The sequence below is a fragment of the Cetorhinus maximus genome, unplaced genomic scaffold (genome assembly GCF_964194155.1).
Source record: "Cetorhinus maximus unplaced genomic scaffold, sCetMax3.hap1.1 HAP1_SCAFFOLD_2039, whole genome shotgun sequence".
Lineage (NCBI taxonomy): Eukaryota > Metazoa > Chordata > Chondrichthyes > Lamniformes > Cetorhinidae > Cetorhinus > Cetorhinus maximus.
This window is the reverse complement of record NW_027597979.1, coordinates 1-22684: the sequence shown is the minus strand read 5'-3', so window position 1 is coordinate 22684 and position 22684 is coordinate 1. Positions and strand designations below refer to the sequence as shown.

General features: G+C 59.7%; 1 protein-coding gene across 1 annotated transcript; it reads right to left on the bottom strand.

Annotated features, from left to right (window-relative positions):
* Positions 1-520: 520 nt before the first annotated feature.
* LOC144676876 (zinc finger E-box-binding homeobox protein zag-1) lies at positions 521-20693 on the bottom strand (the record flags this gene model as incomplete). Its single annotated transcript, XM_078537191.1, has 6 exons — positions 521-1088; positions 2670-2853; positions 5905-7040; positions 7935-8043; positions 12831-13063; positions 20496-20693. Coding segments are annotated over 6 exons (2270 nt in total), but the record flags the coding sequence as incomplete, so codon positions are not given.
* Between the last annotated feature and the right edge of the window lie 1991 nt (positions 20694-22684).

The following is a 22684-nucleotide window of genomic DNA, read 5'->3' as shown; positions in this document are numbered from 1 at the left end:
CCGTGCCCATCTTTGGTCCCTTTCACAAAGGGAGGATGTACCTGCCTCCGAGCGGGAGAAGCAGTGAAGGTTTCACTGGGGCTGACACCCGGGATGAGAGGGATTGTCCTACGTGGGTGGGGTGGTGGGGGGAAGAGATCGAACGGAACGGGCCGATGTTCTCTGGGGTTCAGAAGAACGAGAGAAGACGTGGAAATGCCTAAAACTCTGAGGGGGTTTGACAGGGTCGAGGCTGAGGGGCGGTGGGTGTGGGTGACCCTCTGGAAACCTCCACCCCCCGTGGATACCCTGCTGTCGAGTATATACGTGACGGCGGGAGCGGTAGACTTTCGGGCACCGAGGGGATCGAGGGTGAGGGCGGGAAATTTAGTTAGAGGGCGGACTGTCATCGTGGAGCAGGCTCGAGGGACCGGAAGGCCTCGAACCACCGTGACCCCCTCCCCCACCGCTGACCACCCCCACCACCGCCTCCCGCCCCGAGGCTGGGCCCCCTGACACCTGCGTTCTAAACCCTGGCCGGCGGGCGCTCGCGTGTCCGGGGCTGGACACCGAAGCCGGCAGCTGGACAGCTCTCCGGGCGGAGGTAAAATGCTGTCGGTCATCCTTGACCTGGACCTGGAGTCCCGGCCGGGGGTTGAGGTGGTGAGGGGTGGGGGGGTGAGAGAGGCCTCCGGGCGGCTAGTCGTGCCGTCGCTGCTGCTCAGCCGCTCCAGGCGAGCTCCTCCGCGCCTCCGCTGGGTCCTGGACTGGCGGCGGTCGCCCCTCCACGCTCTCCCCCTCCGCTGGCCGCCCCTCGGCCTCGGCGAGTCCTCGAGGGTGCTCCTCCGTCCCCGCTCCTCCGTCCTCTCCCCCCCTCGCCGTCTCCTCCTCCACCTCCACCTCCTCCTCCTCGCCCTCCTCCTCGCCCTTCCTGCAGTAGGAGTAGCGGTGGTTCATGTGCTGCGAGTAGGAGCCGGAGTGGGAGAACCTCTTCCCGCACCGATCACAGGAGTACGGCTTCTCCCCCGAGTGCAGGCGCTGGTGCTCCATCAGGTGGTGCTTATGCTTGAAGGCTTTAGAGCAGGTCTCGCAGCGGTGTGGACGTCTACCTGCGAGGGGGGCAAAAGGAGACGCGCTTTAGTCAGCGTCACCACGGCACCGCACGACGTCTCTAACCCCAGGCTGCACCTGTCCTGGGAGTGTTTGATGGGGACAGTGTAGAGGGAGCTTTACTCTGTATCTAACCCCGTGCTGTACCTGTCCTGGGAGTGTTTGATGGGGACAGTGTAGAGGGAGCTTTACTCTGTATCTAACCCCATGCTGTTCCTGTCCTGGGAGTGTTTGATGGGGACGGTGTAGAGGGAGCTTTACTCTGTATCTAACCCCGTGCTGTCCCTGTCCTGGGAGTGTTTGATGGGGACGGTGTAGAGGGAGCTTTACTCTGTATCTAACCCCGTGCTGTACCTGTCCTGGGAGTGTTTGATGGGGACGGTGTAGAGGGAGCTTTACTCTGTATCTAACCCCGTGCTGTACCTGTCCTGGGAATATTTGATGGGGACGGTGTAGAGGGAGCTTTACTCTGTATCTAACCCCGTGCTATACCTGTCCTGGGAGTGTTTGATGGGGACGGTGTAGAGGGAGCTTTACTCTGTATCTAACCCCGTGCTGTACCTGTCCTGGGAGTGTTTGATGGGGACGGTGTAGAGGGAGCTTTACTCTGTATCTAACCCCGTGCTGTACCTGTCCTGGGAGTGTTTGATGGGGACGGTGCAGAGGGAGCTTTACTCTGTATCTAACCCCCGTGCTGTACCTGTCCTGGGAGTGTTTGATGGGGACGGTGCAGAGGGAGCTTTACTCTGTATCTAACCCCCGTGCTGTACCTGTCCTGGGAGTGTTTGATGGGGACGGTGTAGAGGGAGCTTTACTCTGTATCTAACCCCCGTGCTGTACCTGTCCTGGGAGTGTTTGATGGGGACAGCGTAGAGGGAGCTTTACTCTGCATTTAAACCCGTGCTGTACCCACTCCCAGAGACACAATAACATTGTGCAATTTCTTCCATAACTCAACCTGAAGGGAAACCTCCTCAAATCAGGGAATGCGACTGAATGTAGAAAGATGTCCACAGGGGCAATTTACAGGGGAGAGAGCGAGAGAGACAGATATCGGCTGAGGGGACTTCAGTTCACGTGGAGGGACTGGAGAAGCTGGGATTGTTCTCCTTAGAGCAGAGAAGGTTAAGGGAGGGAGGGAGGGGGGGAGATCGAATCGAGGGGTTCAAAATCACGAAAGGGGGGGTTTGGGTAGAGTAGGAGAGGGAGAGACTGTTTCCAGTGGGCGGGAGGGTCGGTAACCAGAGGGGGACACAGATTGAAGAGAATCGGGAACAGAACCAGAGGGTGGGGGTCGGGTGGGGGGGAGATGAGGGGAATTATTTTTTATAAACACAGCGAGTTGTTGTGATCTGGAAGGTGCTGCCTGAAAGGGCGGTGGAAGCAGATTCAATAGGAGGGGCGGAATCGGATACTGGAAGGGGAATGATTTGCAGGGAGATGTGTGGGGGTCGGGGAAGAGGAGGGGGGACTAATTGGCTAGATCTTTCAAAGAACTTGCACAGGCACAGTGGGCTGAATGGCCTCTGCGCGGGCTGTGTAACTGGACAGTTCCAACGCCCGTCCTCACCAGCACTCACCCGTGTGCTCATACTTGTGCCTCAGCAACGAGCTGCTCTTTTGGAAGTGCTTCTCACACTGGTCGCAAGGGTACAGCCCGTTGTCCGTCTTGGTCAGTCTCTTTCGGGGCGGTCCGCAGGGCAAGTCCCTCTGCTCCTCCGTCGGGCGCAGGTAGTGCAACGTCCGGCTGGCCAAGAGCTCCCCCTGTGAACAGGCCAGAGAGAGGGATACAACAGAGGAACAACTCTCTACAACCCTCCCTATCTCTCTAACCTCCTCCAGTCTCTACAACCCTCCCTATCTCTCTAACCTCCTCCAGCCCCTACACCCCTCCCTATCTCTCTAACCTCCTCCAGTCCCTACAACCCTCCCTATCTCTCTAACCTCCTCCAGCCCTTACAACCCTCCCTATCTCTGTAACCTCCTCCAGTCCCTACAACCCTCCCTATCTCTGTAACCTCCTCCAGTCTCTACACCCCTCCCTATCTCTGTAACCTCCTCCAGTCTCTACAACCCTCCCTATCTCTCTAACCTCCTCCAGTCCCTACAACCCTCCCTATCTCTCTAACCTCCTCCAGCCCTTACAACCCTCCCTATCTCTGTAACCTCCTCCAGTCTCTACACCCCTCCCTATCTCTGTAACCTCCTCCAGTCTCTACAACCCTCCCTATCTCTCTAACCTCCTCCAGTCCCTACAACCCTCCCTATCTCTCTAACCTCCTCCAGCCCTTACAACCCTCCCTATCTCTGTAACCTCCTCCAGTCTCTACAACCCTCCCTATCTCTGTAACCTCCTCCAGCCCCTACAACCCTCCCCATCTCTGTAACCTCCCCCAGCCCTTACACCCCTCCCTATCTCTGTAACCTCCTCCAGCCCCTACAACCCTCCCTATCTCTGTAACCTCCTCCAGCCCCCTACAACCCTCCCTATCTCTGTAACCTTCTCCATCTCCGACAACCCTCCCTATCTCTCTAACCTCCTCCAGCCCCCTACAACCCTCCCTATCTCTGTAACCTCCTCCAGCCCCTACAACCCTCCCTATCTCTGTAACCTCCTCCAGCCCCTACAACCCTCCCTATCTCTGTAACCTCCTACAGCCCCAACAACCCTCCCTATCTCTGTAACCTCCTGCAGCCCCTATGACCCTCTCTATCTCTGTAACCTCCTCCAGCCCCCTACAACTCTCCCTATCTATGAAACCTCCTCCAGCCTCTACAACCCTCCCTATCTCTGTAACCTCCTCCAGCCCCTACGACCCTCCCTATCTCTGTAACCTCCTGCAGCCCCTATGACCCTCTCTATCTCTGTAACCTCCTCCAGCCCCCTACAACTCTCCCTATCTATGAAACCTCCTCCAGCCTCTACAACCCTCCCTATCTCTGTAACCTCCTCCAGCCCCTACGACCCTCCCTATCTCTGTAACCTCCTGCAGCCCCTACAACCCTCCCTATCTCTGTAACCTCCTCCAGTCCCCTACAACCCTCCCTATCTCTGTAACCTCCTCCAGCCCCTACAACCCTGCCTATCTCTGTAACCTCCTCCAGCCCCTACGACCCTCCCTATCTCTGTAGCCTCCTCCATTTCCCTACAACCCTCCCTATCTCTGTAACCTCCTCCAGCCCCTACAACCCTCCCTATCTCTCTAACCTCCTCCAGTCTCTACAACCCTCCCTATCTCTCTAACCTCCTCCAGCCCCTACACCCCTCCCTATCTCTCTAACCTCCTCCAGTCCCTACAACCCTCCCTATCTCTCTAACCTCCTCCAGCCCTTACAACCCTCCCTATCTCTGTAACCTCCTCCAGTCCCTACAACCTTCCCTATCTCTGTAACCTCCTCCAGTCTCTACACCCCTCCCTATCTCTGTAACCTCCTCCAGTCTCTACAACCCTCCCTATCTCTCTAACCTCCTCCAGTCCCTACAACCCTCCCTATCTCTCTAACCTCCTCCAGCCCTTACAACCCTCCCTATCTCTGTAACCTCCTCCAGTCTCTACACCCCTCCCTATCTCTGTAACCTCCTCCAGTCTCTACAACCCTCCCTATCTCTCTAACCTCCTCCAGTCCCTACAACCCTCCCTATCTCTCTAACCTCCTCCAGCCCTTACAACCCTCCCTATCTCTGTAACCTCCTCCAGTCTCTACAACCCTCCCTATCTCTGTAACCTCCTCCAGCCCCCTACAACCCTCCCTATCTCTGTAACCTTCTCCATCCCCGACAACCCTCCCTATCTCTCTAACCTCCTCCAGCCCCCTACAACCCTCCCTATCTCTGTAACCTCCTCCAGCCCCTACAACCCTCCCTATCTCTGTAACCTCCTCCAGCCCCTACAACCCTCCCTATCTCTGTAACCTCCTACAGCCCCAACAACCCTCCCTATCTCTTTAACCTCCTGCAGCCCCTATGACCCTCTCTATCTCTGTAACCTCCTCCAGCCCCTTACAACCCTCCCTATCTATGAAACCTCCTCCAGCCTCTACAACCCTCCCTATCTCTGTAACCTCCTCCAGCCCCTACGACCCTCCCTATCTCTGTAACCTCCTCCAGCCCCTACAACCCTCCCTATCTCTGTAACCTCCTCCAGTCCCCTACAACCCTCCCTATCTCTGTAACCTCCTCCAGCCCCTACAACCCTGCCTATCTCTGTAACCTCCTCCAGCCCCTACGACCCTCCCTATCTCTGTAGCCTCCTCCATTTCCCTACAACCCTCCCTATCTCTGTAACCTCCTCTATTCTCCTACAACCCTCCCTATCTCTGTAACCTCCTCCATTCCCCTACAACCCTCCCTATCTCTGTAACCTCCTCCATTCCCCTACAACCCTCCCTATCTCTGTAACCTCCTCCATTCCCCTACAACCCTCCCTATCTCTGTAACCTCCTCCATTCCCCTACAACCCTCCCTATCTCTGTAACCTCCTCCATTCCCCTACAACCCTCCCTATCTCTGTAACCTCCTCCAGCCCCTACGACCCTCCCTATCTCTGTAGCCTCCTCCATTTCCCTACAACCCTCCCTATCTCTGTAACCTCCTCTATTCTCCTACAACCCTCCCTATCTCTGTAACCTCCTCCATTCCCCTACAACCCTCCCGATGTACGGTCCCCTGTCAAATCCTTTAATCATCTGTAAACGCCTCGATCCGATCACCCCTTTGTATCCATTACCCGCGGGAATATCGGCCCTTCGCAATTGTAACCCCCTCGTTCCCCTCCCCCCTCCACCCCCCAACCCCTGCAACAGCTGTTTCTTTACCAGAATCCGGTGCCGGTGCTTCCTCTGCAGTCGAATATCTTCGCCCATCACGTACGCGTAGCCCAGCTGCTGAGGGACGCCGAGCCCACCAAAGCCTTGGTACGGCTGCAGAGCGGAGACGGCGCGGAGACAGGGGTCGGCAAACGGGAAGCTGGGGTAGGCGATCCCGTTGCACAGCCCGTGGACGGTCAAACACTCCCGGTCCTTCCACTCCTCGGGGGGCCGGTGGAGCCCCGCCCACAGCGCCCGGCTGTCCGCCCCGTCCCGGCTCCTCCCGGCCCGCTTCGGGAGCGAGAGGTCAAGGGGTTCGGACTGCGCCTCCTTGGGGAAGGGTGTCGGCGGGGATCCCGGGCGGGGAGGGGACCCCGGCGATTCCGGCGCCCCCTCTTCCTCCTGCTCCCCCTCCTCCTCCTCCTCCTCCAGCGCACGCCCTCCTTGGCCCTCCCCGGGGGGCGGACGCCGGCCGCCGCGCCGAAGCTCCGTGGTCGGCGGCTCCGCACGTCCCAGCGCCCAGGGGCCAAGGCAGGCGGGGTGCAGCAGGACCCCCCGGCGGGGGAGGCCCAGACCCAGCCCCCAGTCGGAGAAGGGGTAGGTCGCCCGGGCGATGGAGTCCAGGGCTCCCGCCGCGGCCCCCTCCTCCAGCCCCTCCGGCCGGCGGTCGAGGGCGGGCGTCGGGGCGGCGTTCCCGGGCCCCTCCCCCCCCGCCGCTGATGTCGGGACCCCCCGGGCCGAGAACAGGTCGTCCATGAACCGCAGGAAGCTCCGGGCGGCCGAGTCGCTGTCCGGCCATGCGGCCGGGCCCGGGAGCCGGACCTGACCCTGCAAGACGTCGTCCAGGGACAGGTGGCCGGACGGCTCCGGTGACCCCTTGACCGGCCACGGGCACCGGCCCAGCCCGCGGCGCCCCCCGTCGTCCGGCGGCTCCTCCTTGACCCCGGCCAGGCGGGCGGTCAGCCTGAGGGGGTTCCTGGCCCGAGCGGGCAGCGGGGTCCTGGTCCCGCGCCCCACCCCCTCCCCCTCCGAGCTGCGGGCCCCAGTGGTCAGTCTGGCGCACTTCCTGTTGCTGAGGTGTGAGCTGTACGAGCCAGAGTGGGAGAAGCGTTTCTTGCAGTTGGCGCATTCGTAGGGCTTCTCGCCTGCGGAGGGGACGGAGAGAACGGTCAGCGGAGTGGACGGACACGGGCGGAAGAGCAGGCCGCGTCCCCCCTCTCCCGCCCGCGCCCCTCGATTCAGAGCCCGAGCCCCCTCCCCCCCAACGCAACGGTACCCGCGCTGTCGGGAGGGTCAGCGCCAAGGGAGAGCCGCACTGTCGGAGGGTCAGCGCTGAGGGAGCGTCGCACTGTCAGAGGGTCAGCGCTGTGGGAGTGCCGCACTGTCGGGAGGGTCAGCGCTGAGGGAGTGCCGCACTGTCGGAGGGTCAGCACCGAGGGAGCGCCGCACTGTCGGAGGGTCAGCACCGAGGGAGCGCCGCACTGTCGGAGGGTCAGCGCTGAGGGTGCGCCGCACTGTCGGAGGGTCAGCGCTGAGGGATACCCGCACTGTCGGAGGGTCAGCGCTGAGGGAGCGCCGCACTGTGGGAGGGTCAGCGCTGAGGGTGCGCCGCACTGTCGGAGGGTCAGCGCTGAGGGATACCCGCACTGTCGGAGGGTCAGCGCTGAGGGAGCGCCGCACTGTCGGAGGGTCAGCGCTGAGGGAGCGCCGCACTGTCGGAGGGTCAGCGCTGAGGGAGCGCCGCACTGTCGGAGGGTCAGCGCTGAGGGAGCGCCGCACTGTCGGAGGGTCAGCGCTGAGGGAGCGCCGCACTGTCGGAGGGTCAGTGCTGAGGGTGCGCCGCACTGTCGGAGGGTCAGCGCTGAGGGAGCGCCGCACTGTCGGAGGGTCAGCGCTGAGGGAGCGCCGCACTGTCGGAGAGTCAGTGCTGAGGGAGCGCCGCACTGTCGGAGAGTCAGTGATGAGACACTGGGCCCTATTTCCCATCCTAAGCTGTTCTGTTCCTCACTGCAGCCCTGGTCAGAGGGTTGTGGACTCACCGCTGTGTATGCGAATGTGTTCCTTGAGGTGATGTTTGTACTTGAAAGCTTTTCCACACTCTGTGCACTTGAACTTCCGCTCCCCAGCGATCTCGCCTGCCCTCTGACCCTGTGAACCAGTGTGACAAGAGAAGACACTGAGTTGGACAGATTCCCACGCCAGGCTGACCCATACCGGCTCCTGGTCACACTCTCCCTCCTCTCTCTCTCTTCCCATCTCTCCCTCCCTCACTGCCTTTCTCTCTCACCCTCACTATCTCTCTCCTTTCCGAGTCTTTCTCTCTCTTGCACTCTCTCTCATGTCTATCTCTCTCCCTCTCGCCCCATCCCCATCTCTCTCTCACGATCTCTCTCTCCAACCCCATGTCTTTCTCTCTCCCTTTCTGCCCTGTCCCCATCTCTCTCTCTCTTCCCATGTCTATCCCTCTCCCTCTCCTCCCCACTGTCTCTCTCTATCTCTCTTCCTATGTCTCTCTCTCACTATCTCTCTCTCCCACCCCATGTCTTTCTCTTCCCCTTTCTCCCCCGTCCCCATCTCTCTCTCTCTTCCCATGTCTATCCTTCTCCCTCTCCTTCCCCCCGCCTCTCTCTATCTCTCCAACCTATGTCTTTCTCTCTCTCTTTCTCCCCCGTCCCCATCTCTCTCTCCCTTCCCATGTCTATCCCTCTCCCTCTCCTCCCCACTGTCTCTCTCTATCTCTCTTCCTATGTCTCTCTCTCACTATCTCTCTCTCCCACCCCATGTCTTTCTCTCCCCCTTTCTCTCCCGTCCCCATCTCTCTCTCTCTTCCCATGTCTATCCATCTCCCTCTTCTCCCCACCGTCTCTCTCTACCTCTCTTCCCATGTCTCTCTCTCACTATCTCTCTCTCCAACCCCATGTCTTTCTCTCTCCCTTTCTCCCCATCCCCATCTCTCTCTCTCTTCCCATGTCCATCTCTCTCCCTCTCCTCCTGTCGTCTCTCTCTCTACCTCTTCCCATGTCTTTCTCTCTCCCTCTCGCCCCATCCCCATCTCTCTCTCAGTATCTCTCTCTCCAACCCCATGGCTTTCTCTCTCCCTTTCTCCCCTGTGCCCATCTCTCTCTCTCTCTTCCCATATCTATCCCTCTCCCTCTCCTCCCCACTGTCTATCTCTCTTCCTATGTCTCTCTCTCACTATCTCTCACTCCCACCCCATGTCTTTCTCTCCCCCATCCCCATCTCTCTCTCTCTTCCCATGTCTATCCCTCTCCCTCTCCTTCTCCCCGCCTCTCTCTATCTCTCTTCTTATGTCTCTCTCTCACTATCTCTCTCTCCCACCCCATGTCTTTCTCTCCCCTATTCTCCCCGTCCCCATCTCTCTCTCTCTTCCCATGTCCATCTCTCTCCCTCTCCTCCCCACTGTCTCTCTCTATCTTTCTTCCTATGTCTGTCTCTCACTATCTATCTCTCCCACCCCATGTCTTTCTCTCCCCCTTTCTCCTCCGTCCCCATCTCTCTCTCCCTTCCCATGTCTATCCCTCTCCCTCTCCTCCCCACTGTCTCTATCTCCCTTCCCATGTCTCTCTCTCACTATCTCTCTCTCTCATCCCATGTCTTTCTCTCCCCCATTCTCCCCCGTCCCCATCTCTCTCTCTCTTCCAATGTCTTCCTCTCTCCCTTTCTCCCCATCCCCATCTCTCTCTTCCCATGTCCATCTCTCTCCCTCTCCTCCCCACTGTCTCTCTCTATCTCTCTTCCTATGTCTCTCTCTCACCATCTCTCACTCCCACCCCATGTCTTTCTCTCCCCCTTTCTCCCCCGTCCCCATTTCTCTCTCTCTCTTCCCATGTCTATCCCTCTCCCTCTCCTCCCCACCGTCTCTCTCTACCTCTCTTCCCATGTCTCTCTCACTATCTCTCTCTCCAACCCCATGTCTTCCTCTATCCCTTTCTTCCCATCCCCATCTCTCTCTCTCTTCCCATGTCTTTCTCTCTCCCTCTCGCCCCATCCCCATCTCTCTCTCTCAGTATCTCTCTCTCCAACCCCTTGTCTTTCTCTCTCCCTTTCTCCCCATCCCCATCTCTCTCTCTCTTCCCATGTCCATCTCTCTCCCTCTCCTCCCCACTGTCTCTCTCTATCTCTCTTCCTATGTCTCTCTCTCACTATCTCTCCCTCTCCCACTCCATGTCTTTCTCTCTCCCTTTCTCCCCTGTCCCCATCTCTCTCTCTCTTCCTATGTCTATCTCTCTCCCTCTCCTTCCCCCCGCCTCTCTCTATCTCTCTTCCCATGTTTCTCTCTCACTGTCTTTCTCTCTCCCTCTCGCCCCGTACCCATCTCTCTCTCTCACTATCCCTCTATCTCTTCCCATGTCAATCCCTCTCACTGTCCTCCCCACCACCCATCTCTCTCTATCTCTCTTCCCCTGTCTCTCTCTCTCCCCTGTTACCAGGAGACTCGTGCCATAATTTTCAGATCATTAAATTTCGGAAGAAATGATTGAAGGCTGTGCTGCCGACCGCTGCAATTATCGGCGAGGCTGAAATTTCAGAGTTATTCAATTGCCTGGAGCTCGGAAGGTGAACAGCGCTCCCGTACTGGGGAATATATAAAGTTCCAGACGCCCCTGTAACAGAACTTACTGCAAACTACTCCCACTTGCTCCCGCTGAACCAAACAAAAACAGTCCGGTCCTACAGACTTCCTGTGACTTCATTTTTAAATCGGTTGAACCCAGTGATTCATTATTTCTCGGGCAGGGACTCGTGCCCTGCCCTGGATAGGGATCCACCCTGGTGCAATGAGTTGGCCCCACACCGTGTTGTTAACCCCCCACCGACTCGGACTGTGTAGGTTGCCGGATGCTGATAAATTCCTGGTTGGGTTATGCGGGGGTTGGGTGAGTGGGGTTGGGCGGGTTGGGTGTACAATGGCTGCCCCTTCTCCCCATCACCCCCCTCCTCTCCTGTCCACCACCCTCCCTCCCTCCCTCTCTCTTTCTCTCTACTCCCCTCTCTATTTCTCTCTCTCTCTCTTTCTCTACCACCCTCTCCCTCACCTTTCTCTTTCTCTCTCCCCATCTCTCTCTCCTCCCCTCTCTTTCTTTCTCTCACACTTTCTCTCTCTCTCTCTCACTCATACTCTTTATCGCCCTCTCTCTTTCTCTCCTCCCTCTCCCTCTCTTTCCCTCCCTCTCTCTCACTTTCTCTCCTCTCTCTCTCACTTTCTCTCCTCTCTCTCTCACTTTCTCTCCCTCTCTCACTTTCCCTCCCTCTCTCTCACTTTCTCTCCCTCTCTCTCACTTTCTCTCCTCTCTCTCTCACACTCTTCCTCTCTCTCACACTCTTCCTTTCCCTCACTCACTCACTCTTTCTCTCCCTTTCTCTCTCTCTCTTTCACTCTCTCTTTCCCTTTTTCTCTCACTCTTTCTCTCCCTTTCTCTCTCTCTCTCTCTACCCATCTCCCTTTCTCTTGCTCTTTCTCTCCCTCTCTCCCTACTCCGCTCTCTCTTTCTCTCCCTCTCTCTCTTTCTCTCCCTCTCTCTCTCTCTTTCTCTCCTTCTCTCTCTCACTTTCTCTCCCTCTCTCTCGCTTTCTCTCCTCTCTCTCTCTCACACTCTTCCTCTCTCTCTCACTCTTTCTTTCCCTCACTCACTCTTTCTCTCCCTTTCTCTCTCTCTCTCTTTCACTTTTTCTCTCCCTTTTTCTCTCTTTCTTTCACTCTTTCTCTCCCTCTCTCTCTATCCATCTCCCTTTCTCTCGCTGTTTCTCTCCTCTCTCTACTCCGCTCTCTCTTTCTCTCCCTCTCTCTCTCACTTTCTCTCCTCCCTCTCTCCTCCCCCTCCCTCTCTTTCTCTTTCTCTCCTCTCTCACTCTCTCTCTCCTCTCTCTCTTCCCCCCCTCTCTTTCTCTCTCTCATTGGCCCCCCTCTCTCTCTCTCTCACTCTTTCTCTCCCTCCCTTTTTCCCTCTCTCTCTACCCCCCCTTTCTCTCTCTTTCTCTCACTCTTCCTCTCCCTCTCTATCTCTCTTTCCTCTCACCCTCTCTGCCTTTCTCTCTCTCTCACTCCCTCTCAATCTCCATCTCTGTGATTGAGAGAGAGAGAGAAAGAAAGAGGGAGAGAAAGTGAGATTGACACATTAAGATAAATATGGACAAAGAAAAGCTGTTCCCCTTGGCTGATGGGACAAGGACAGGGGTGGGGATTGGGGGTGAGGAGGGGGAGACACAGGTTTAAGGTTCTGGACATTGGGGTGTGGTGGGGATGTGAGGGACATCCTTAGGAGTAAAGAATGGGGGAGTCTTGCTCCAGCTGTACAGGGCGTTGGTGAGACCACACCCGGAGCCCTGTGTCCAGTTCCTGGTCTCCTTACTTAAGGGAGGGGGACGTACTGGCATTGGAGGCCGTTGGGAGAAGGTTCACTGGGGCTGATCCCTGGGACGAAGGGGGGTTTGTCTCACGGGGGAAAGGTTGAGCAGGTCGGGGCCCTGTCCCCCGTTGGGAGTTTAGAAGAACGAGAGGTGATCTTATCGAAACAGATCAGATTCTGAGAGGAGGAGGGGGGCTTGACAGGGTGGATGCTGAGAGGATGTTTCCCCCTCCCCACCCCTCGTGGGGAATCTAGAACGAGGGAGGGAGGGAGGGGGCCACAGTTTCAGAATAAGGGGGTCTCCCATTGAAGACGGAGACGAGGAGGAATTTCTTCTCTCAGAGGGTGGTCAGTCTGTGGAATTCTCTACCCCCACCCCAGAGAGCAGCGGAGGCCGGGCCAGTGAATAATTTCGAGGCCGAGTGAGACGGGTTTCCCATCGACGAGGGGGTCGAGGGTTTTTGGGGAGGAGGGACAGTGGAGTTGAGGCCACAATCGGGTGGGCCGTGATCTTAGCGAATGGGAGGGAGGATGGGGGAGATTCCGAGCTCAGTGTTAAGGCCTCACCTGATCCAGGTTCCGCTCATGGAGCAGGATGTGCCTGTCCAGCTGCTCCCGCTGGGTGAAGGAGTAACGACAGACGGTGCAGACGTAGCTCTCCTCCGGCCTCCCGTGACGAGTGGCGATGTGCTCCTTCAGAGCGCTGACCCTCTTGTAGCCCCGCTGGCAGCAAGGGCAGGTCCGGAGCAGGGCGAAAGGGTCAGGCGAGGCTGGACTCAGCTCGGAGGCGTCGAGAAGGGCTAGAGGCATGGGAGGGTGGGGGGGAAGAGAGAAACGGAGTCAGCTTAGGTCAGACGCCTGTCAGTGTAAAAATCGCACGCTGAGGGAGCGCCGCACTGTCGGAGGGTCAGTGCTGAGGGAGCGCCGCGCTGTCGGAGGGTCAGTGCTGAGGGAGCGCCGCACTGTCGGAGGGTCAGTGCTGAGGGAGTGCCGCACTGTCGGAGGGTCAGTGCTGAGGGAGCGCCGCACTGTCGGAGGGTCAGTGCTGAGGGAGCGCCGCACTGTCGGAGGGTCAGTGCTGAGGGAGCGCCGCACTGTCGGAGGGTCAGTGCTGAGGGAGTGCCGCGCTGTCGGAGGGTCAGCGCTGAGGGAGCGCCGCGCTGTCGGAGGGTCAGCGCTGAGGAGCGCCGCACTGTCGGAGGGTCAGTGCTGAGGGAGCGCCGCGCTGTCGGAGGGTCAGTGCTGAGGGAGTGCCGCGCTGTCGGAGGGTCAGTGCTGAGGGAGCGCCGCACTGTCGGAGGGTCAGCGCTGAGGGAGCGCCGCGCTGTCGGAGGGTCAGCGCTGGGGGAGCGCCGCACTGTCGGAGGGTCAGCGCTGAGGGAGCGCCGCGCTGTGGGAGGGTCAGCGCTGAGGGAGCGCCGTGCTGAGGGAGGGTCAGTGCTGAGGGAGGGCCGCACTGTGCGAGGGTCAGCGCCGAGGGAGCGCCGCACTGTCGGAGGGTCAGTACTGAGGGAGTGCCGCACTGTCGGAGGGTCAGCGCTGAGGGAGCGCCGCACTGTCGGAGGGTCAGCGCTGAGGGAGCGCCGCACTGTCGGAGGGTCAGCGCTGAGGGAGCGCCGCACTGTCGGAGGGTCAGCGCTGAGGGAGCGCCGCACTGTCGGAGGGTCAGTGCTGAGGGAGCGCCGCACTGTCGGAGGGTCAGTGCTGAGGGAGTGCCGCGCTGTCGGAGGGTCAGCGCTGAGGGAGCGCCGCACTGTCGGAGGGTCAGCGCTGAGGGAGCGCCGCACTGTCGGAGGGTCAGCGCTGAGGGAGCGCCGCACTGTCGGAGGGTCAGTGCTGAGGGAGCGCCGCGCTGTCGGAGGGTCAGTGCTGAGGGAGTGCCGCGCTGTCGGAGGGTCAGTGCTGAGGGAGCGCCGCACTGTCGGAGGGTCAGCGCTGAGGGAGCGCCGCGCTGTCGGAGGGTCAGCGCTGGGGGAGCGCCGCACTGTCGGAGGGTCAGCGCTGAGGGAGCGCCGCGCTGTGGGAGGGTCAGCGCTGAGGGAGCGCCGTGCTGAGGGAGGGTCAGTGCTGAGGGAGGGCCGCACTGTGCGAGGGTCAGCGCCGAGGGAGCGCCGCACTGTCGGAGGGTCAGCGCTGAGGGAGCGCCGCATTGTCGGAGGATCAGCGCTGAGGGAGCGCCGCACTGTCGGAGGGTCAGCGCTGAGGGAGCGCCGCACTGTCGGAGGGTCAGCGCTGAGGGAGCGCCGCACTGTCGGAGGGTCAGCGCTGAGGGAGCGCCGCATTGTCGGAGGATCAGCGCTGAGGGAGCGCCGCACTGTCGGAGTGTCAGCGCTGAGGGAGCGCCGCACTGTCGGAGGGTCAGCGCTGAGGGAGCGCCGCACTGTCGGAGGGTCAGCGCTGAGGGAGCGCCGCACTGTCGGAGGGTCAGCGCTGAGGGAGCGCCGCACTGTCGGAGGGTCAGCGCTGAGGGAGCGCCGCACTGTCGGAGGGTCAGCGCTGAGGGAGCGCCGCACTGTCGGAGGGTCAGCGCTGAGGGAGTGCCGCACTGTCGGAGGGTCAGCGCTGAGGGAGCGCCGCGCTGTCGGAGGGTCAGCGCTGAGGGAGTGCCGCGCTGTCGGAGGGTCAGTGCTGAGGGAGCGCCGCGCTGTCGGAGGGTCAGCGCTGAGGGAGTGCCGCACTGTCAGAGGGTCAGTGCTGAGGGAGCGCCGCACTGTGGGAGGGTCAGCGCTGAGGGAGAGCCACACTGTTGGAGGGTCAGCGCTGAGGGAGCGCCGCACTGTCGGAGGGTCAGCGCTGAGGGAGCGCCGCACTGTCGGAGGGTCAGCGCTGAGGGAGCGCCGCACTGTCGGAGGGTCAGCGCTGAGGGAGCGCCGCATTGTCGGAGGGTCAGTGCTGAGGGAGAGCCGCACTGTCGGAGGGTCAGTGCTGAGGGAGCGCCGCGCTGTCGGAGGGTCAGCGCTGAGGGAGCGCCGCGCTGTCGGAGGGTCAGTGCTGAGGGAGCGCCGCACTGTGGGAGGGTCAGTGCTGAGGGAGCGCTGCACTGTCGGAGGGTCAGCGCTGAGGGAGCGCCGCGCTGTCGGAGGGTCAGCGCTGAGGGAGTGCCGCGCTGTCGGAGGGTCAGTGCTGAGGGAGCGCCGCGCTGTCGGAGGGTCAGTGCTGAGGGAGCGCCGCGCTGTGGGAGGGTCAGCGCTGAGGGAGCGCCGTGCTGAGGGAGGGTCAGTGCTGAGGGAGCGCCGCGCTGTGCGAGGGTCAGCGCCGAGGGAGCGCCGCACTGTCGGAGGGTCAGTGCTGAGGGAGCGCCGCACTGTGGGAGGGTCAGTGCTGAGGGAGAGCCACACTGTCGGAGGGTCAGCGCTGAGGGAGCGCCGCACTGTCGGAGGGTTAGCACCGAGGGAGCGCCGCATTGTCGGAGGATCAGCGCTGAGGGAGCGCCGCACTGTCGGAGTGTCAGCGCTGAGGGAGCGCCGCACTGTCGGAGGGTCAGCGCTGAGGGAGCGCCGCACTGTCGGAGGGTCAGCGCTGAGGGAGCGCCGCACTGTCGGAGGGTCAGCGCTGAGGGAGTGCCGCACTGTCGGAGGGTCAGTGCTGAGGGAGCGCCGCACTGTGGGAGGGTCAGTGCTGAGGGAGAGCCACACTGTCTGAGGGTCAGCGCTGAGGGAGCGCCGCACTGTCGGAGGGTCAGCGCTGAGGGAGCGCCGCACTGTCGGAGGGTCAGCGCTGAGGGAGCGCCGCACTGTCGGAGGGTCAGCGCTGAGGGAGCGCCGCATTGTCGGAGGGTCAGTGCTGAGGGAGAGCCGCACTGTCGGAGGGTCAGCGCTGAGGGAGCACCGCACTGTTGGAGGGTCAGCGCTGAGGGAGCGCCGCACTGTCGGAGAGTCAGCGCTGAGGGAGCGCCGCATTGTCGGAGGATCAGCGCTGAGGGAGCGCCGCACTGTCGGAGTGTCAGCACTGAGGCATTATGTGCATGAGGGTTTGAGAGGCCTGTTTCTGGAATATTCTACGGTCCTGTGGTGACCCGGAGCCATTGAGTGGGACACCAGTCAGGGAGTTGAATTCCCCCCACCTCCCCGATGACCTCAGCTGTATCCTCAGTGCGCACAGTGAAACGCGTGTCCCAACCTTCCCCATGCCCATCGTCCAGCAACATGGCTGAGTGACCATGTACCAGCCCAGAGAGCGCTGACTGGCCACTCGACTGCAGAAGGCATCGCGGTCTGCCCAGACGCTCTCCCCAGGCTGTTGCGGTTTGTAAACAGAGCTGAATGAGGCGAGGCTGGGGTCTGCCCTAGAGTAGGGTTCACGGAGGTTAAACAACAGCAACCTCCATTTGTCTAGCACCTTTAACTTAGCAAAACCTTCACAGATGTTTCACTGGAGCGATTTAGGGAGGGGATTCCAGAGCTCGGGGCCCCCAGGCAGCTGAAGGCACGGCCACCGATGGTGGAGCGATGGGAATCGGGGAGGGGGATGTGTGAGTGGCCGGAATTTGGAGGAGCGAGGAGATCCCGGAGGGTCGTAGGGGCTGGAGTAGGTTACAGAGATAGGGAGGGTTGTGGGGGCTGGAGGAGGTTACAGAGATAGGGAGGGTTGTAGGGACTGGAGGAGGTTACATAGATAGGGAGGGTTGTAGGGGCTGGAGGAGGTTACAGAGATAGGGAGGGTTGTAGGGGCTGGAGGAGGTTACATAGATAGGGAGGGTTGTAGGGGCTGGAGGAGGTTACAGAGATAGGGAGGGTTGTAGGGGCTGGAGGAGTTTACAGGGATATGGAGGGTTGTAGGGGCTGGAGGAGGTTACAGAGATATGGAGGGTTGTAGGGGCTGGAGGAGGTTACAGAGATAGGGAGGGTTGTAGGGGCTGGAGGAGTTTACAGACGTAGGTACGGTTGTAGGGACTGGAGGAGGTTACAGAGATAGGGAGGGTTGTAGGGGCTGGAGGAGGTTACAGAGATAGGGAGGGGTGTAGGGGGCTGGAGGAGGTTACAGAGATAGAGAGGGTTGTAGGGGCTGGAGGTGGTTACAGAGATAGGGAGGTTTGTAGGGGCTGGAGGAGGTTACAGAGATAGGGAGGGTTGTAGGGGACTGGAGGAGGTGACAGATATAGGGAGGGTCGTAGGGGCTGGAGGAGGTTACAGAGATAGGGAGGGTTGTAGAGGCTGGAGGAGGATACAGAGATAGGGAGGGTTGTAGGGGGCTGGAGGAGGATACAGAGATAGGGAGGGTTGTAGGGGGCTGGAGGAGGTGACAGAGATAGGGAGGGTTGTAGGGGCTGGAGAAGGTTACAGAGATATGGAGGGTTGTAGAGGCTGGAGGAGGATACAGAGATAGGGAGGGTTGTAGGGGCTGGAGGAGGTTACAGAGATAGGGAGGGTTGTAGGGGCTGGAGGAGGTAACAGAGATAGGGAGGGTTGTAGGGGCTGGAGGAGGTTACAAAGATATGGAGGGTTGTAGAGGCTGGAGGAGGTTACAGAGATAGGGAGGGTTGTAGGGGCTGGAAGAGGTTACAGAGATAGGGAGGTTTGTAGGGGCTGGAGGATGTTACAGAGATAGGGAGGGTCGTAGGGGGCTGCAGAAGGTTACAGAGATAGGGAGGGTTGTAGAGGGCTGGAGGAGGTTACAGAAATAGGGAGGGCTGTAGGGGGCTGGTGAAGGTTACAGAGATAGGGAGGGTTGTAGAGGCTGGAGGAGGATACAGAGATAGGGAGGGCTGTAGGGGTCTGGAGGAGGATACAGAGATAGGGAGGGCTGTAGGGGGCTGGAGGAGGTTACAGAGATAGGGAGGGTTGCAGGGGCTGCAGGAGGTTACAGAGATAGGGAGGGTTGTAGGGGCTGGAGGAGGTTACAGAGATAGGGAGGGTTGTAGGGGCTGGGGGAGGTTACAGAGATAGGGAGGGTTGTAGGGGCTGGAGGAGGTTACAGAGATATGCAGTTTTGTAGGGGACTGGAGGAGGTTACAGAGATAGGGAGGGTTGTAGGGGCTGGAGGAGGTTACAGAGATAGGGAGGGTTGTAGGGGGCTGGAGTAGGTTACAGTGATAGGGAGGTTTGGATGGGCTGGAGGAGGTTACAGAGATAGGGAGGGTTGTAGGGACTGGAGGAGGTTACAGAGATAGGGAGGGTTGTAGAGGCTGGAGGAGGATACAGAGATAGGGAGGGTTGTAGAGGGCTGGAGGAGGTTACAGAAATAGGGAGGGCTGTAGGGGGCTGGTGAAGGTTACAGAGATAGGGAGGGTTGTAGAGGCTGGAGGAGGATACAGAGATAGGGAGGGCTGTAGGGGTCTGGAGGAGGATACAGAGATAGGGAGGGCTGTAGGGGGCTGGAGGAGGTTACAGAGATAGGGAGGGTTGCAGGGGCTGCAGGAGGTTACAGAGATAGGGAGGGTTGTAGGGGCTGGAGGAGGTTACAGGGATAGGGTTGTAGGGGCTGGTGGAGGTTACAGAGATAGGGAGGGTTCTAGGGCTGGTGGAGGTTACAGAGATTGGGAGGGGTTGAATGGGCTGGTGGAGGATACAGAGATAGGGAGGGTTGTAGGGGCTGGAGGAGGTTACAGAGATAGGGAGGGTTGCAGGGGCTGCAGGAGGTTACAGAGATAGGGAGGGTTGTAGGGGCTGGAGGAGGTTACAGGGATAGGGTTGTAGGGGCTGGTGGAGGTTACAGAGATAGGGAGGGTTCTAGGGGCTGGTGGAGGTTACAGAGATAGGGAGGGTTGAAGGGGCCTTGAGTAGGTGACCGAGATAGGGAGGTTTGAAGGGGCTGGATGAGGTGACAGAGATAGGGAGGGTCGTAGGGGCTGGGCGAGGTGACAGAGATAGGGTTGGTCGTAGGGGCTGGAGGAGGTTACTAATATAGGGAGGGTTGTAGGGCCTGGAGGAGGTTACAGAGATAGGGAGGTTTGTAGGGGGCTGGAGGAGATTACAGAGATAGGGAGGGCTGTAGGGGCTGGAGGAGGTTACAGAGATAGGGAGGGTTGTAGGGGCTGGAGGAGGTTACAGAGATAGGAAGGGTTGTAGGGGCTGGAGGAGGTTACAGAGATAGGGAGGGTTGCAGGGCCTTGAGGTGGTTACAGAGATAGGGAGGGTTGTAGGGGCTGGAGGAGATTACAGAGGTAGGGAGGGTTGTAGGGGGCTGGAGGAGATTACAGAGATAGGGAGGGTTGTCGGGGGCTGGAGGAAGTTACAGTGATAGGGAGGGTTGTAGGGGCTGGAGGAGGTTACAGAGATATGGAGTTTTGTAAGGGACTGGAGGAGGTTACAGAGATAGGGAGGGTTGTAGGGGCTGGAGGAGGTTACAGAGATAGGGAGGGTTGTAGGGGCTGGAGGAGGTTACAAAGATAGGAAGGGTTGTAGGGGCTGGAGGAGGTTACAGAGATAGGGAGGGTTGCAGGGCCTTGAGGTGGTTACAGAGATAGGGAGGGTTGTAGGGGCTGGAGGAGATTACAGAGGTAGGGAGGGTTGTAGGGGGCTGCAGGATGTTACAGAGATAGGGAGGGTTGTCGGGGGCTGGAGGAAGTTACAGTGATAGGGAGGGTTGTAGGGGCTCGAGGAGGTTACAGAGATATGGAGTTTTGTAAGGGACTGGAGGAGGTTACAGAGATAGGGACGGTTGTAGGGGACTGGAGGAGGTTACAGAGATAGGGAGGGTTGTAGGGGCTGGAGGAGGTTACAGAGATATGCAGTTTTGTAGGGGACTGGAGGAGGTTACAGAGATAGGGAGGGTTGTAGGGTCTGGAGGAGGTTACAGAGATAGGGAGGGGTTGTAGGTGACTGGAAGAGGGTGAAGAGTTCATGGAGGCATTGGAGAACAGGACTGAGAATGCTTAAAATCGAGGCATTGCTGGACCGGGAGGCAGTGCGGGTCAGCGAGCACGGGGGTGAGCGGGACTCGGTGTGAGTGCGGACACGGGGCCAGCAGAGTGTCGGAGACGGAGAGCCCGGCCGGCAGAGAGCTCGGACAGTCGGGTCCGGAGGGGAGAAGCGTGGGGACGAGGGGTTTCCAACAGCCCTTGACGGCTGAACGGGCCTGATACCCCAGAGGTGGACATCGGCCGTGTTAGTGACCGAGGGGATAAGACGCTCGGGAGCCGGTCCGGGGGTCACTCACACACACACAGCACCGCCTTGACCAGCGGCCTGGCTGGACTGTGGCCAGCGAGAGGGATGGAGTCAGTAACTGGGAGGTGGACTTTGGAGTGGATGGGGAGAGGGGCCAGGGGATAGCAGCCCCACCCAGCTGGACAAGCGCTCCCATCCCCCGTGGGGCTGACTTCCGGTACCTCCGAGCGCTTGTCCGGCGATGACCGCTGGAATTCCACGTCGGGCGACTGGCTGAAGCCAGCGGGCTCTCCGAGTCTATGTCCGGTCCGGCTGAGCTCCTCGCCACGAGGCACCTCCTCCTCTTCCTCCTCCTCATGGGCGCAGTGACCCTCAGCGAAACCTGAAAACACAGCAGAATGCACCGGTCACTGCCCGTAAGCAGCCAGTCCGAGAATCCGGCCACTCAGCCCACTGTCCGAGGGTCAGCGCTGAGGGTGAGCCGTGCTGTCAGAGGGTCAGTGCTGAGGGAGCGCCGTGCTGTCGGAGGGTCAGTGCTGAGGGAGCGCCACGCTGTCGGAGGGTCAGCGCTGAGGGAGCGCCGCACTGTCAGAGGGTCAGCGCTGAGGGAGCGCCGCACTGTCGGAGGGTCAGCGCTGAGGGAGCGCCGCACTGTCGGAGGGTCAGCGCTGAGGGAGCGCCGCACTGTCGGAGGGTCAGCGCTGAGGGAGCGCCGCACTGTCGGAGGGTCAGCGCTGAGGGAGCGCCGCACTGTCGGAGGGTCAGCGCTGAGGGAGCGCCGCACTGTCGGAGGGTCAGTGCTGAGGGAGCGCCGCACTGTCGGAGGGTCAGCGCTGAGGGAGAGCCGCACTGTCGGAGGGTCAGCGCTGAGGGAGCGCCGCACTGTTGGAGGGTCAGCGCTGAGGGAGCACCGCACTGTCGGAGGGTCAGTGCTGAGGGAGCGCCGCACTGTCGGAGGGTCAGTGCTGAGGGAGCGCCGCACTGTCGGAGGGTCAGTGCTGAGGGAGAGCCGCACTGTCTTTTCAGATGAGGCGTTAAACCCAAGGCACTGTCTGTCCTCTCTGGCTGATGTGATAGATCCCACCTAGCCTCCAGTTCAAAGAAAAGCGACAGCGGGGCTTGTACCTGATGCCCTGCAGCCCAACATTCATCCCCCAATCCACATCAACAGACGATCCACGTCACCGTCAGCCTGCTGTTTGTGGGATCCTGCTGTGCGCGATTCGACTGCACCGCGTCCTGCCGGTTATAACGGTGAGTGCGCTCCAAGAGGAGCCCCTCAGCCTCTGCGAGGAGCAGGGTGAGGTGCTGAGCTGGTGAAAGGTGCCCGGAGACACGCCGGTCAGTCACCCTGTCAACTTTCCAGAAGTGGTTTGAAAGGGCCACTCTTCGGATGAGTAACTGCGTTTGTTCTGGTAACGAGAGATCTGAGCGTCGTCATTTCACACATCGGCGCTGGCCCTGTTATGATGTGTGCACTGGGGCACGTCCCTCTCCCAGGCCCTGGGTAAATCCCGCAGCTGCGAGGAAGCTCTGAGTTCATCGACAGCAATCGGTTCAACAGCCCATGCTTAAACTAATCCCACTGCCCCCGCTCTCTCTCCATAGCCCTGTATCAAACCCCAAACTAATCCCACTGTCCCCGCTCTCTCCCCATAGCCCTGTATCAATCCCCAAACTAATCCCACTGTCCCCGCTCTCTCCCCAAAGCCCTGTATCAATCCCCAAACTAACCCCACTGCCCCCGCTCTCCCCATAGCCCTGTATCAATCCCCAAACTAATCCCACTGCCCCGCTCTCTCCCCATAGCCCTGTATCAATCCCCAAACTAATCCCACTGCCCCGCTCTCTCCCCATAGCCCTGTATCAATCCCCAAACTAATCCCCCTGCCCCGCTCTCTCCCCATAGCCCTGTATCAATCCCCAAACTAATCCCACTGCCCCGCTCTCTCCCCATAGCCCTGTATCAATCCCCAAACTAACCCCACTGCCCCGCTGTCTCCCCATAGCCCTGTATCAATCCCCAAACTAATCCCACTGCCCCGCTCTCTCCCCATAGCCCTGTATCAATCCCCAAACTAATCCCACTGTCCCCGCTCTCTCCCCATAGCCCTGTATCAATCCCCAAACTAATCCCACTGTCCCCGCTCTCTCCCCATAGCCCTGTATCAATCCCCAAACTAATCCCACTGTCCCGCTCTCTCCCCATAGCCCTGTATTAATCCCCAAACTAATCCCACTGTCCCCGCTCTCTCCCCATAGCCCTGTATCAATCCCCAAACTAATCCCACTGCCCCGCTCTCTCCCCATAGCCCAGTATCAATCCCCAAACTATTCCGTACAGTCAGTTCTTTGTCCTAGGCACTGGAAGTC